Genomic DNA, 16,395 nt, shown 5'->3' on the forward strand with positions numbered 1-16,395 from the left:
GCAAGGTGAAAAGCTCTCTCCCTTCCTTATGTGTCTTTGCTGCCCTTTCTTTTAATTAAAGTTTTTTCCTCCCTAATGTTGGAAGAGCTTCCTAAAGGTCACACTTGAAAAGAGCTGCAGAAGGGAAATGCTGATTATAGTCTTCTGTCCTTTCACAGGGGAAATTGTCTTGCGAACCTTTCTGCCTCCGGAAAGTGCATTTTCTTTTTCTCATTTCTCAATTTTGGTTAAAGTGGTGCGGATGGGAAGGAAAGAGTTTTTGCTGACATGTAGCCATGATGTCATTCTGTTGATGGCAGAGGAACAGAGAAGGCAGTTCAGCCCGAAAAGAAGAGCGTGGCGGCTTGAGCTCCTTGCAAATGTCACGCATTATGGGGCAAACGTAAGGCTTGCGTTTAACGCAGGCGTTTGTCTTCATTGCAAACAATGCCATCTACAAAATATTTGCCCTTGAAATCTCTAAATACGATGTTTGTAGAAGTTGTCATCCGATTTTTATGGATGTTAAGGGAGCCGACTGACAAGAGTGCTCCAAGTGTCCCAGTCCTTTTCTCTTCAGACTAATGTTGTCATGTGTAAGTGCTCTTGAAGATAAAAGATTTTAGTGTTAAAAAAAAAAATCAGCCAGCCCACAAAAGAGAAATGATATGCATTTTGTACAGATTCTATTCATCAGGGAAGAACTGAATAGGGGGATGAATTCAAAAGAGGCACTTCAAATGGTAGAAAGCGAGAGACCGTGGAAGCATATGTTAAATTATGTGTCAGATAAAATACATGCACAAAGAAACACTTTTCCAATGATTGGTCGAGTGATTCATTCCTCCTCATTCGGTCAGTGTGTGCATGGGCTGCCCCACATCACGTAAGGTAGGGACTTAACAGGAAGAGAATTCTCTTAGGTCCGTTTGTTCTTTCATGTGAAAGGGCAAATTCAACAGCTTTCACTGGGTAGGGCCTGGGTTTAGCCCTTGTCTTTAAAGGGAGAACAGCTAAAAAGGGTAGCTGTTGTCTTCAGAAATTTGACCTATAGGTTAAATTTATAGGTTAAGCTTATAGGTTTTTGCCACAAGGAGAGTAAGACTGTAATTCAGTCAAGGGATCTAAATGAGGTGATGTGCAGAACTTGTATGAAGGCCCACAAGTTTCTAGCTGCACAGCTGTAACTTAGATCAGTCACTAAGGAAAGTGCAGTGAAAATTGCAGTCCACTTGACTGAGTTGTGAGGTGGTGTGAAGTGTGTTCTACCAGATGGTAGCATTCGTCCTTTAATTAATATAGATTGTATAAGATGTAAATCACACCTATTTGCTTATTGTTTCCTTTTTCCCACATTTTATCAGTTTGTCACCCATTGACATCATCTTCTATTTTAGTTTCGACAATTTTTGCAAAAGCTCATCAACTCCCCTGTTTAATTGCATATTTTTCTTCATGTTATTGATGTAGGGAAGGTAGTTTCACACATCAGAAGATGATTCTTGAACTATCAGTCTCTGGCTGGTTACATCTCTTCTGCCCGTTAAACAGTCTCATTATTTTTCTCTGTTGGTAGTTAGGAGTTTTGAGCAGGACCTTCACAAAAGCTTTAGAAACTAAAAGACTAAAAACATTAGAATGATTTGTTTCACTAAGATTTTGCTCAGTGAAGAGACATATTTGCAAAAGCACTAAATTGCATCTCAGGCAGATTGTCATTCTGCCTCTGCCAGTAAGACCTTGGGCAAGTTCTTTTCTGAACCTCATCTCATCTCCAAAGCCTTGGGGCTTAAACCAGATGATCTACAAAGATCCTTTAAGAGAAATACTGTTATTTCAACCAAATTTTCAATTTGTCTCCTTGGGTTGATTATTGTGGAACAAGTTTGTAAAGGTATTGGTAAGAAATTCTGTTCTAAAGGTAGAAAATGACATTATCTAGTAGTAAAACGTGTTTTGAGGCATGGAAAAGGGTAGATGACTTCATTAAAAAAATAAATTTATTGACTCTTATGTGCACAGGATAAAGTACAGCAGCATACAAAAGAACTGTATATGACTTTGTGCTTCTTCTAAGTGCTGCTGGAATAAATGGTTGCCAGGTAACAGTTTTCAATCCTTTCAGAATCTCTGAATAAGGCTTACTGAAATCACTTACCTTGGTAATTGGCATCTTATTAGAATTAATAGCTACGTGATAACAGGGACATTGTATGAAAAATTAAGTGATAAATGTTTCAAAATAGCTAACTTCTTTGAGGAAGCCGCTTAGCATTACTGAAACAAGGATGAGATCTCCACGCTGTTTAAAAGGCAGGTAGAGGCGGTTACTTTGTCTCATTTCGTAGGGAGAGTGTAGCACTCCATTCTAGGCTCTGTGATGAATTGTTAACAGGTGGACTGTGGGTGAATTTGGGATGGGTGGGTGTGTGCGTAGTTGGTGAAGAGACACTTGGCAAATCATACACAATATTTTGATAAGCCCAAGAGATTATTTATAAGACAGTGGTTCAGAACTCTGAACGTAAAGAAGACAAAAGCCTTGCTTTTGTCTCAATACCTGTGCTCACCAGAGGAGGGTATTCACTAAGTATTTAAACTGTTTCTTCATTCTCCCGGACTCTAGCGCACAAGCACCCAGAGACACTTGGGTTTAGCTCACAGTGGGTTCACAAGTTTGATGGAGAAAAGTTTGTTAGCTGGACCAAAAACTGGTAGAAATATTTTAGAAGAGATGCAGTTTCATTTTGCGGCTCTGGAGATAAATAGTGCTTGAGATAACTTTTGACTAAAGTGTAATATGAAAGAAAGGGGGCAGCTTGTGAGCAAAGAGACTGCCCCATGCAAAGAAGGAAGTAACAAGGAAATGTGACCGTGTGAGACAGATACCCATCAGAGTCCATCTCAGAAGCTATCTTTAATATAACGTTTATTAGGTAATTTTGAAACAATCTGTTGTGCTGATCCGATAGTGCTGGGAACTTCATTCTGATAAGGAACCTAGGAAGTAGAAAATTTCGCCCCATTTTGTGTTCGCATAGTGGTTACTGTTCAGATCTGGGGTGTATCATTTGAAGGAAAGGTGCAGAGCCTCTGAGGAGCTAGGAATGGAGATGAGCGGTATGGCCCCAGCTTCTTGATTCTGCTAACAAATGGTAATCAGTTTTTCATACCTCATTTTTATCAGACTCTGAACCAAAATAACACCAATGAGAAAGAGATAACCTGGAGAAGGAAAGGGATGGCATGAAGGGCCCCATGAGCCGAGTCATTAACAGTTGCTTCATGGGTTGTTTTACCTTTTTTCTCTGTTCTCAGATTCTTTCCGCCTCACTTTTTTTTTTCTTATCATGTATTGACATCTCTGAGCAACACTGAGACTGGACAGCTGTTCTTTTTTATCCTTTGCCCCAAAAGACTCGGTAGAATTTCTAGTTACATACTTAAAACAGTGAAATTGTATTACGATAAAACATTTCTGGATGCTGTGTGGGATTTATTGTAAAAATGCGCTTATCCTTAGTATGTTTGTCCTTTACAATAACAACTTTGTATGGGATTTGATCATGATCCTCGGTTGTTCCTGATTTTCATGTGAAAGCAGTTTCCGGAACTTTTAAAAGGGAGACACACTTAAGGTTGGCTTTTCAGATTTCATGTCTCTGGAGCCCCCTCTTCTGTTATTTTGTAGTGTAAAAATATGGACATCTTGGGCTTCCCTGGTGGCGCAGTGGTTGAGAGTCTGCCTGCCGATGCAGGGGACATGGGTTCGTGCCCCGGTCCGGGAAGATCCCACATGCCACAGAGTGGCTGGGCCCGTGAGCCATGGCCGCTGAGCCTGCGCGTCTGGAGCCTGTGCTCCACAACGGGAGAGGCCGCAACAGTGAGAGGCCCGGGTACAGCAAAAAAAAAAAAAAAAAAAAATATATATATATAGATATAGATATAGACATCTCACATCTGGTATATCCCTGCGTCCTCACCACCCCTACCCCCAAACCTGGCCCTTCTTTTCCCTCCCTCCCTCCCTCCCCTGTTCTGCTCAGCTGTGCCCCTACATCCAGCAGTTTCTCCAGAGTGGAGTCTTGTCCTGCAAAGGAGCTTTGTTTGCCCTGTTACTTTTGAGAGTTCATAAGGCCCTGGCTTACTCAGCCCCTTCAGGCTTTCCTGTGAACGCCTTGTACACACCCACTACTGGAATACAAACGACCCAAGATTCTTAGCCGCTGCTCTCCACGGACCTCTTCTGGTGAGCACCTGTTGTTTATTTTGGGATGCTCAGGTCTCCTAGGTGCTCCATTGCTCTCTTTGCTTCCTCTCACAGGTGCTGGTACATGTGGGGCTTGTGACTGCTGGTGATTGGTTTCTCCCTGTTCATCTCTGTCACTTTGTGGCCGTACCTTGCCACCTAGGTTTTTGTGGATGTTTTCTGTGTATTTTTGATTTTTCTGTCCTCGTGGTTCTGTGTGGACTTTATGAGGAGATTTGGGAAGACTAAAAAACTGCTACTACTGCTACCATCTTCCTCGAATCCTCAAACATGTTTTTCTTTTTTACCCTTTCCCATGGTTGACCTCCCTGGGCTGTGCTTTGAACAGCTCTCATCCCATAGTTAGAAGCATGTTTTTTGCTAATTCTCCTTGAACCTGGGGACCGCCTTCCAGCAGGAGATAGCAGCTGTTTCCTTTACTAGACTAATCTCAGGCCATGTGTTCACAGCTAGAGCCGAAGTATACCATTCCCTCAACCTTCTTGCCTTCCCTGAAGTGCAAGACTGTTCCTGCAAACGTCCCCCATCCCTCTCCTTCCTCCATTTCTGATGCTCTCTTGCTCCCATAGCGTCTTAGGTTTTTTTTCAAAGCACATATCACACTGCTTTAAGTGTATGTTTGCTTCTCTGATTTCCCCACAGAACAGCGGTTCTTAAGGCTAGGGACCTTGTCTTGTTTTTTATATTCCCAGTGCCTGAGCTGGTGCTTGGCACTCAGCAACTACTCAAGAAATGCTTGTTGAAGGAACACTCGCAAACGAGTGGTGCAAGGAACAACAGCAGCCCTCTTCAGATATATTGTAAGATAGACAGAGGGAAAGGAAAGTGCCACTTAGGCTTGTATTTAAAGAAAAAATGTGTCTTGGTATGGAACTCTGAAGATGACTATTTTAATTTTAATTTTCAAAATTTCCGGTGGGGAGAGGGTGGCAGTGGTCAAACCACATCTACCAAGTCCATTTTGATTATAACCACGAAAAATGGTCATGGGGAATTTAAGAGATGTAGAACAATCAGTGATAATGATTAAGGAATCATAACTTTGTCATTATGAAGGAAGAAATATGATTAATTTAGGTAGAGAACATAATCATAGACCCAGGTAGACTGGCCCAATGTGATTTCTACATGATCTTGCTTGAGGGCAGAGGGTGGACCAGGGCTACCCAGGTTCCCTTTAGCTTGATAATTACTAATTTAATTAAGTTCTCTCTGGTGTTTTGAGGGTTTGGGGAGTGTCTTAAAGTTGGCCAGATAAACAACAGCTATTTAGTGGTCTGTGATTTTTCTTGAAAATGAAAGGTGATGACATTAAAACCTCAGTAACTAAGGAAACCAACCCTGTGCTGGTAGAGAAGTGAGATGAAAATTTAACTGAGACAGAGTTGAAAGAAAATCTGGCCTATAGAGAACACACTAGTGGGGAGGGGGAAGAGGAGAGGGGCAAGATAGAGGTAGGGGTTTAAGAGGTACAAACCACTGTGTATTAAATAAGCTACAAACAAGGATATGTTATACAGCACAGGGAATATAGCCAATATTTTATAATAACTATAAATGGATATAGCCTTTAAAAATTGTGAATCACTGTGTTGTACACCTTAAATTTTATAATATTGTACATCACTCTACTTCGATCTAAGAAAAAGAAAATCTGATTTCCAGTGTTAAGCCCATGCAGTGTAATCCCTGGGACGATGGGACAGAGGCAGGTGCACCTGAAGTACCATTTGCCTTCTTAGGAAGAGTAAACTGTCAATGGCTGTGATAGAGGGGAATATGTTTTGTACACTGAGCTTTACCCAGGGATGCTTGGTCTACATGCACTCTTTGTACGAAGGTTGATTATTTTTGTGTATGTAAAACCTTTTAGTCAAATGTTTTGGTAAAGCAGGGTTCTTACTTGAAGGCCTCTTAGTTGCTTTTCTGGTTAATTTGTGTGACTTAGAGCATAACCACAGCAAGAAGCAAATTGTCTCCCTTATAGTTGCATTTAGTGCCTTCTCTACCGGAAAAATTGTTGATGTTACTTCGTAGAATTTTACCTGGGAGTTGGGACTTACAAGGTGGATTAATTTGGTAGTGTTTCAACCTTTTTAAGCCTGAATTCTTACATGGAGCTCAAGATGTAAAGCAGATAAAGTGAAACTGATTCGTTCTGTTGCCACTCCCACCCTCCTTTCCATAAGGACTCTATAAAAGGACAAACACAAAGTAGAGTTTAAAATCACCAGTTGGAACGAATGGATAAATAAAATGTGGTCTATACATACAATGGAATATTATTCAACAGTAAAAGGAATGAAGTACTGACACACACTACAACATGGACGAGCCTTGAGAACATTATGCTAAGTGAAAGAATTCAGTCATAGAAGTGACTTCATTTATAGGAAATGTCCAGAATAAGCACATCTATAGCGACAGAAAGTATATTAGTGGTTTTCTAGGGCTTTCTAGAAAATGGAGAGTGACTGTTAATGGGTACAGACTTTTTGGGGTAATGAAAATGTCCTAAAATTGATTGTGGTGATTGTTACACAATGTTGTGAATATACTAAAGACTATTGAATTACATACTCTAAATGGGTGAATTGCATGGTATGTGAATTATACATCAATAAAGCTATTATTTTAAAATTTGAAAAAAATAAAATTACCAGTTGGCCCAATGAAAGTTACTGCAGTCTAATTTCCCAGACTGCCCTTAAATCATGGAAGCAGTAAACTCTCAGGGTCTTAGGTGGGCTGCCAGCAAATGGTAATTGGCTTTCTATGCCTCCTGTTTTTAGGCAATGTGCTGAAACAATAACACAGGTGAGAAAGAAAGACTTGAGAAAGAAAGATATAATGACTGGGGTGAGTGAGCGGGCCTGTGGAGAAGTGTCACTGAACAGCTGCTTTGAGGGTTGGGTTACCATTTTCTCTGTTCTCAGATGCCTCCACCCTCTCTTCTTTCCCGTATACTGATCACAAGGAGGGACAAGAAAAGAGGCTGTACATAATTCTCTTGCTAGAGAAACAAGCAAATTGAATACAAATTGAATGTGAATACAGTCTGGATCACTTTTTTTCCCATCCTTAATGGCCACAGTATTTTGGAGCTCAAATACTCCGTACGTTGTTCTGGGCTCAATAGATAATTTATATATATATGCCATATATTGCATTTACTAATTTTTTCAAGTATGATCATGCTGTAATGTGTATTTTATTTAATACACAATGACAAATGGAAATGTCCTTCTTAGTATACCTGTATACTAGGTATATACTATATTTTTTATTCAATCATTTATTAAAATTTAGCTTCTTGAAATGATATATAAAAGTTATTTTTGCTAGCACACTTTTCTAATACCGAAAGCTGTCATTGAACTCTTTAACCATGATGGCGTGTGAATTTTTTTTTATTAAAAGCATAATTAAAAAAAATAGTGATGCCCAACAAGGGCCTACTTGGCCCTTGGGAACTATACTCAGTATTTTGTAATAACCTATCAGGGAACTATAGCACAGGGAACTATACTCAGTATTTTGTAATAACCTATCAGGGAAAAGAATCTGAAAAAAGTAGATAAATATGTAGGTGTAACTAAATCACTTTGCTGTACATCTGAAACTAACACAACATTGTAAATCAACTACACTTCAATAAAAAATAGTGACGTATCAGTTGCTGCTTAGGGTCCAAATGATTATGTGAGAAAAAAATAACCTTAATAGGGTTAAAAATATAAAAGTTGGCAACTAGATTATTAACTAATGATATATTTTAAAGCTTGATAACATTTAAAAATTTTATAGTAGGATGAATTAATATAATTTTCAAATTATACACAGTGTAACATTTTTGGTTGGATATATTTGACATTATTACTTAATTACTGAAATCAGTTTCCAGTTACTTTCTGTAGGAGGGTTTCCTTAAAAGTGTTCTTTCATATTTTTCTATCCCACCTGTTCGCTTCTGTGGTATAATTACATTTTGTGAGAAACATACGAGTTTGTTGAAAAATGTGTGATTGACTATTTTCAACCTCCTTATTAGGTTCAAAGCAGGAAAGCTTTTTCTACACCCATTTACTCCAGAAGAAAGTAGAACAGGGACCTTCAAAAGCTAGGTTCCTGAGGATAAAAGGCTTTAATTAGGATCTGTTGTCTAGCTGTTATGTATTAGTAACTTCCTAGATTTTACTGGCTTATCTGCAAGCTCTTAATGATAAACATAATCTTTAAAGACTGTTGCTTTTTTGAAAGAAAAGGTAAGAGGATATTTAAAAAATAATGTTGCCCAAACATGATGTTCATAGGCTGGCCAGTTAAATTAAGCTGATTGCAAGTTAATGTAAATTATTGTCGTAAGTTAAATAGGACTACAGCTTCAGTGAGTAAACATTTTTATTTGTTCTGCTGTGTGTATTGGTACCTTTTGTCTAGTTGCTCTAGCCATTATCAAAAATGAGGTGTTGAAGTTTCCAAATATTGTTGAACTATTTTTCCCTTCAATTCTGTCAGTTTTTGCTTCATACATTACGGGGATCTTTAGGAACATATGTTTAAGTGTTTACAGTTGTTATCTTTCTGATAGATTGACCCCTTTTCTCCTTGTATAGTGTCCTTTTTTGTCTCTTATGACAGTTTTGCCTTGAAGTCTGTTTTGTCTCATATTTGTGTAGCCACTCTAGATCTCTTTGGCGAACTGTTTTGCATAGAATATCTTTTTCCATCCTCTTACTTCATTTTAATGATATTTTTATCTTTGAATCTAACATGTCTAGTGTAGACAGCATATAGTTGGATTTTAAAAAATCTATTCTGCTAGTCTCTGCCTTTTTGATTGAATTGTTTCATTTAATCTGTTCATATTTAATGTTATTACTGATACAGTTGGATATTTGTATCTGCATTTTACTTTCTGTTTTCCACATGTCTCATGTATATCATTCCTCTGTTCCTCCTTTACTGCTTTCTTTTGCACCAAGTGAATACTTCTAATGTAACATTTTAATTCCTTTAATGATTTTTTTCACTTTTTTGTAGTTATTTCCTTAATGGTTGCTCTAGGGCTTACCATATACCTTTTAATTTATTAGAATCTGCATCAGATAAGTTAATTCCAATGAGATATAGAAACATTACTCCAATACACTCTAGTCCCCATTTCCCCTTCTTGTGGCATTGTTGTTATACATATTACATCCATGTTACAAAACCAGTAACACATTGTTATAATTATTGCCTTATATAATTTTATATCTTTTAAAGAATATGAGAGAAGAAAGAAGAGTAAGCATATATTTATGGCTTTTGTTACAAGAGCCTTCTTATTTCCTATTTCTAGTCTTTTTCATTTGTTTTTGTGTATTCCCCATATAGAGTTATTTCCTTAGACTAATACAGTTTTGCTCCCACTCACATCCTTTTTGCTGTTATTGGCAAATGTATTGTTGGGTCTATAACGTATAGAAATATAATTGTGCACATATTGTTTTGTACAGTTGCTTTTAAAATCAGTTATTGGAAGAGAGGCTGTATCAGATATGATTTGCAAATATTTCTCCCATTCTGTAGGTTGCCTTTTCATTTTGTTGGTAGTTTCCCTTGCTGCGCAGAAGCTTTTTAGTTTGATGTAGTCCCACTTGTTTATTTTTACTTTTGTTGTCGAATCCAAAACCTCATTCCCAAGACCTATGTCAAGGAATTTATCACCTATGTTTCTTCCAGGAGTTTTATGGTTTCAGGTATTACATTCAAGTCTTTAATCCATTTTGAGTTAATTTTTGTGTATGGGGTAAGATAAGGGCCCAGTTTCATTCTTTTGAACGTGGCTCTCCAGTTTTCCCATCACCATTTAAAGAAGAGATTGTTTTTTTCCCCATTGTATATTCTTAGCTCCTTTGTCATAAATTACTTGACCATATATGCATGGGATTATTTCTGGGCTCTCTATACTGTTCCATTGAGCTATGTGTCTGTTTTTATGCCAATACCATACTGTTTTAATTGGTATAGCTTTGTAATATAGTTTGAAATCAGGAAGTGTTATGCCTCTAGCTTTGTTCTTCTTTTTCAAGATTGCTTTAGCTATTTGGGGTCTTTTGTGTTCCCTTACGAATTTTAGGATTGTTTGTCCTATTTCTGTGAAAAATGCCATTGGAATTTTGATAGGGATTGCACTGAATCTGTAGATTGCTTTGGGTAGTATGGACATTTTAACTATTAATTCTTCTAATCTGTAAACAGGAACTAGCTTTCCATTTATTTGTACTGTCGATTTCTTTCATCAGTGACTTATAGTTCACAGTATACACCAGACTTATTTCATAATGATGAGGTTAACATAATAATGATGCCTTCCTATTTAGTTTTCACATTGCTTTCATCAGTATTTTCTTATTTGTTCTGTTCTTTCTCTCCATCATGGGACTATGCATATTTTATTTTTTGTCCCAGATTTTTGCCAGATGAACCAAACATAAAATCTCTAGGAGTTTTTAAGATACACCTTTCTCTAAGTTACATCAAATGTATTCTAAACTTTATTACTTTTACTACCCTCTTGTGATGGAGGCTAATGACGACTTTTCTTGTCTCCACTGTTGGGTGGAGGTAATGAGATTCTTGTTCAGTGATTCTTCTAATTTGGGAATTAGTGAGTCATTCAGCTGTGTGAGGCCCAGCCTATTATAAACACTCTGTAAATATTAAATGAGGTGATGGCAGGGTCATTAATTCTATCTAGGTCTCCAGTCTTCCATTTCAGTGGTTATTTCTGTGTTAATACTTCCTTGGGTGTTTCAGATCATAATCCTTTCACATCAAGCTAATTATTTTGCTCAGGGTTACATTTTTGCTATGGCTATATCTGTGTTCAAAGTTTTTTACTAACTGGAGAAGACTCTCTGAACTCTGTTCACCCAGTGGGTCAGCAAAAGAATATTGGATTTTCTCAAATTAAACCCTGCAAGTATTTTTCAGCTGTAGTTCTATTCCCCAAATTCTCATCAGTTGGGAAGCTATTTTCTTTGGAATGTTCCTGGTATTTGTTACTTATATAGCAGGTATCATTCAGTCACATACCTTTAATCTGCCAGCATCTTATGGTTCTGAGAAACTTGCAGGAATGGTAGGAAACCTCTAGGTTTCAGGCAGTGTCTGCAATTTCTAGAATATAATGTGGATTGCCATTTTTTTGTGTGCTGTCAAGGAGGTTTATGATGATATTTGAGTGCTGAAAGTGATTGTGAAAGGTCAGTTACTCCATTGTTTCATGAAAACTTACGAAATTTGATTCAGGTGAGGACTGTTGCCTACTGTTAAATTTGTTACGTGAATGGTTGATTGGGGAACTAGAAATTTGTAGTGGACCAAAATAACACTACACAGACAATTTCCTAGATGTAACAGGGAAAACATATCCATACAGTGGGTGGATCAGGCTTCATCATCCAAATTCATTGGTTAATCTCAGCTTTACTTATGTTGGCTTAGCCATTTATCAGCTGTCATTTGATGTGATGTAATATAAGGTTCAGAGCACCATCTGTGATGTATTTTAGCCAAAAAATACCTGACTGTATTGGGTGTTTAGATTAAAAAAAATTTTTTATCCACTATTTCCTGTAAACTAATATACTAACACCACAAGGAATCAGCCAGACAGAAGATGGGTCCTTTTGCATTCTACCTGTACTGGTCTCTTCAATAAATCAATGTCATAAAAATAGAGGTTGTACTAGATTCAAAGAGACTTAAGGGACAAGCACTGAGATACAACGCATGATCTTGAATTGGATACTGGCTTAGACAAACCAACTGTAAAGGAAATTTTTTTGGTCAGTTAGGGAAATTTGGAAATAGTCTGGATGTTACGTGAAATGAAATTTACTGAAATGCAGAAGTGGAGAATAACTCTGGTGACCAAGAAAAAGTATATATAAATATTTATATAGTAAAAGATCTGGAAGTATATACACTTAAGGTGTTAGTAATGGTACTCCCAGGTGATGGGAATGTGGGGTTTTAATACTTTTACTTGTCTTTCCCTCCTAATTTTCTGCAATGTACACGCCTGTTTCTGTGTTATTAAAAACTTACTTTAAAAAAGTCTAACTCATCCTGTACAGATGGATTATTTTAATATATTTCACAAATTCTTTTCTTGGTAAGGATTTTATAATCTTTGGGATACTCCTTTGAATTGTATCTTTAGATTCTATATACAGCTTTTTAAAAATTTAATCTTTTTTTTTTTTTTTCGGTACGCGGGCCTCTCACTGTTGTGGCTTCTCCCATTGCGGAGCACAGGCTCCGGACGCGCAGGCTCAGGGGCCATGGCTCACGGGCCCAGCCGCTCTGCGGCATGTGGGATCTTCCCGGACCGGGGCACGAACCCCTGTCCCCTGCATCGGCAGGCGGACTCTCAACCACTGTGCCACCAGGGAAGCCCCTAAAATTTAATCTTTTATTATGGAAAATTTCAAACACATATTAAAATAGAATAATATAATGAATTTCCATGTACTCATCATCCAGCTTCAGAAATGATCAGTTATGCCGTTTATTTCATCTCTACCCACAATTCCTCTCCACCTATTATTTTGAAGCAAACCCACATGTCATATCTTTGCATCCATAAATAGTTCAATATTTATTTCTAAAAGATAAAAACATTAAAAAAATAATGGTATCACACCAAACAATAAGTAAATAAAATAACAATATTTCCTTAATATAAGAAAATGTCTTGTTCACATTTCTTCAATAGTCTTATAAGTGATTTTCTCTAGTTATAGTGTTTGAATCAGAGTACAGATAAGTTCCCAACATTACAATGGTTACGTGTCCATTAAGCTTTTTTTTTTTTAGTGTTTATTTATTTTTACTTGTTGACAGTTTGCTTTATTTATTTATTTATCGCTGTGTTGGGTCTTCGTTTTTGTGCGAGGGCTTTCTCTAGTTGTGGCAAGCGGGGGCCACTCTTCATCGCGGTGCGCGGGCCTCTCACTATCACCGCCTCTCTCGTTGCGGAGCACAGGCTCCAGATGTGCAGGCTCAGTAATTGTGGCTCACGGGCCCAGTTGCTCCGCGGCATGGGGGATCTTCCCAGACCAGGGCTCGAACCCGTGCCCCCTGCATTGGCAGGCAGATTCTCAACCACTGCGCCACCAGGGAAGCCCTAAGCTTTTTTTTTTAAACATTTTTATTGGAGTATAATTGCTTTACAATGGTGTGTTATTAAGCTCTTTTAATCTATAGGTTTCTCCCTCCTCCCCCATCATTTTTTTTCCTTGCAATTTATTTGTTGAAGAAACTAGACCCTTTATCTTTTGTAATTTCTCACATTCTGCATTTTTCTGCATGCTGTCTTAACATTTTAATGCCCAAGTCTGGAAACTGTTCTCTGGAATGCATCTGAGTAGGTTCCCATTTAAAGCTTATAAAATATACTTACGGAATGTGTTTGTAAAATCTGTAAACTGGAAGAACTAATTTCCATCCTAAAGTCTTTTGAATTTAAGACTCTTACAGCCTTGACTATTTCAGTAGGAAGAAACAACTCTTGAAATAGGATTACATTGGGGGTAGACTTCAGTGATTCAGTTACACAGATTTTAGGTAGGATCTCATCAGATTTCCTTTGCACAGCTAAATGAAGAGTTTACACTGAAAGTACATTCTGATGTAGTGGGGTTCTCTTGAAATATTATTTAATACTTGCATAAAGCTTGGTTTATAAGATGTGCTCTTTATACCTATGTACTTTTTTTTGTTTTCATTTGTTTTTAAAAATTTTTACTGCTAAGGCTACTAAGGTTAAGATTTCCACTGCCTGCTTATCGATTTGTCTCTAATGATTGCAGGTCGAAGATGACAGTGATGCAGAGACCTATGGAGAAGAGAATGAAGAACAGGGAAATTATTCTAAAAGGAAGATAGTTTCTAACTGGGATCGATATCAAGATACTGAAAAAGAGGTCGATAATGAAAGTGGAGAATCACAGAGGGGGACAGATTTCAGCGTTCTCCTCAGCTCTGCAGGTATGAATTCCAGTTGCGTGCGGACTGCTTAGTGCTATGAAAGTTGCATAGGCATTTATGTTCCTTTTTAAATAGCATTTTAATAACTAGAAATTCATTGTTTGTTCTTTGGATTTTAAATCCAGGTAAAGGACAGTGTGTCTAATGGTTGGCAAGGAAAAAGTGACATTTCTTTAAATGGAAATCTGGGTTTCCATGTACTGATGTAGAAAGACTTCAGTCCTGGTTGAAAGGTAAAAGGCTTTATAGGAATGAAAAATGCTAAACTATGCCCCTCTAAATTGGGTAGGCTGAGAAACAGAAGTGTTTTCTTTGATTTCAGAGGAATTAGTACTGAAGTTTATACAAAGGTTTACAAAGTTTCTAGAATATACATTCTTTTTTCCTTTTATACTCAAGAACGTACATATTAGTGGGTAGGCACATATTGTAGCCATATGTGTCTGAATACTGATACTTTCTTTGTTGGTTTTGGACAGTCTTCTCTGTCAGCAAGGGGAGACACTCATCCCTTCTTTGACCAGCTGTTTAAGATTGACTCCGTTGAGCAACGCACAGCAGTGTGAAGCCTGAGAGTAGTAACAGGAAATGGACCAGAGCTGGTTGTATAGAGGGCTGTTCCCTACCAGCGTGTGGCATAAGAATTCAAAGGAAAAATGGTGGCTAGACTTTTGGTTTTCAGGAGTTACGGATGGGGAGTGGGTGGGAGGTGGATGTGCTCATGAAAGGGCAACACGAAGGATCCTTGCAGTGCTGGTACCGATCAATATCTTGATTGTGGTGGTGGACACACAAATTCTTACATACACACACGTAAAAGTGAGTGCAAATAAAACGGGAAATCCGAATAAGATTAGTGGATTCTATCTATGTCAAATGTCAATTCCTGGTTGGGATATTATACTATAGTTGTGCAAAATGTTATCATCGGGGCCAACCGTGTAGGAGATCTTGCTGTATTATTTCTTATAACTATCTGAATTTACAATTACCTCAAAAAAGTTGCCAGGTTAAAAAAAATTTAAAGGATGAAGCTATGAGAAATGGAAATAAAGTGAAAGTAATATTTTCAGACAGTTGGCTTTGAATTTCTTCTTCTCCCCAGCTTTTATGTTGCTGTTGAGTTGTGCCTTTCTTTTTTCTCATCTGCCTGTATTTTTGAATGTCTGCACCAAACTAAGTATCATAAAGTGATGAATTGTCTTCCAAGTTAATAGAATAAACCCTTTGAGTAGGAAACGAAGAGGTAAGTGGAGAGAGTATTAGATTTGAGTAGGAGAGCAGATTCAGCCTGGGGTCGTTATGTTTATGCCACGTAGCGTAACCCCCTTGTTTGGATGATGGCATCCAACTCGTTGTTCAGGGACTGGTAGCTCATCTTTTTGCCACTCAGATGAGTGTTTCCCTCTCATTACCTGCATTTTGGCCAGTTATGGATTTATAAGCACTTTTTTTCAAGATAGGAGAAGGATAAAATGTGGGCTCATCAGTTTCAATTTTTACCAGCTGTCCCACTAAAAGATTTAGGGGGCAAATTGAAGTAGTGCATAAAATTAACATGTGGACTGCCTACCAGTGGATTTAATTGAATCAGTTGTGTAGTCAAGTTACTAGGACGGTATCTGGCAATAAAAGAGACTGCATAAATGTTTGAAAGCAATTCAGAATGCTAGTTTAATCCAACAGTTATGCACATTGGCTTATGATTTTGGTTATTTATTGTAGCGTTTTATGTATAACTAAAAGCCTGGCATGGTTTGGGTCTTATATGTATATTTTTCTTGTAGTCTGTCTTTGCTTACTGATTTCTTAAGTGGTTTGTTTATCGGTGATTAGTTTCTTGGGAGATCACAACTGTCACATCTTGATATGTGCTTACATTTCTTTCCCAGTTTGCTGCTGATCTATCATTTTCTTTTCACTACAGCGTAAGCCTGAGAAGAGCTTCCGTGCTTTCTTCCTCTATGGTGGGGTAGGCTATATTGGATTACTTTTGAGAAGTGGAGTTCATTCTGTGATCATAAAATATTAAGAATGTCCTCTAGATAGGCTGACCATATTCCTTGGAATGATTCTGATTTTTAGTATACTGTCCTTATTTG

At 37.8% G+C, this 16,395-nt stretch overlaps 1 protein-coding gene across 1 annotated transcript in view; it reads left to right on the plus strand.

The window, feature by feature from the left end:
• The window catches only part of AVEN (apoptosis and caspase activation inhibitor), a 194,194-nt gene that overhangs the window by 24,908 nt on the left and 152,891 nt on the right, over positions 1-16,395 (plus strand). Inside the window, exon 2 of the mRNA XM_033851414.2 lies at positions 14,116-14,293. Within this exon, the coding sequence (XP_033707305.1) occupies positions 14,116-14,293 (178 nt within the window). The remainder of the gene's footprint in view (positions 1-14,115; positions 14,294-16,395) is intronic.

This window comes from Tursiops truncatus, chromosome 2, assembly GCF_011762595.2.
Source record: "Tursiops truncatus isolate mTurTru1 chromosome 2, mTurTru1.mat.Y, whole genome shotgun sequence".
Taxonomy (NCBI): domain Eukaryota; kingdom Metazoa; phylum Chordata; class Mammalia; order Artiodactyla; family Delphinidae; genus Tursiops; species Tursiops truncatus.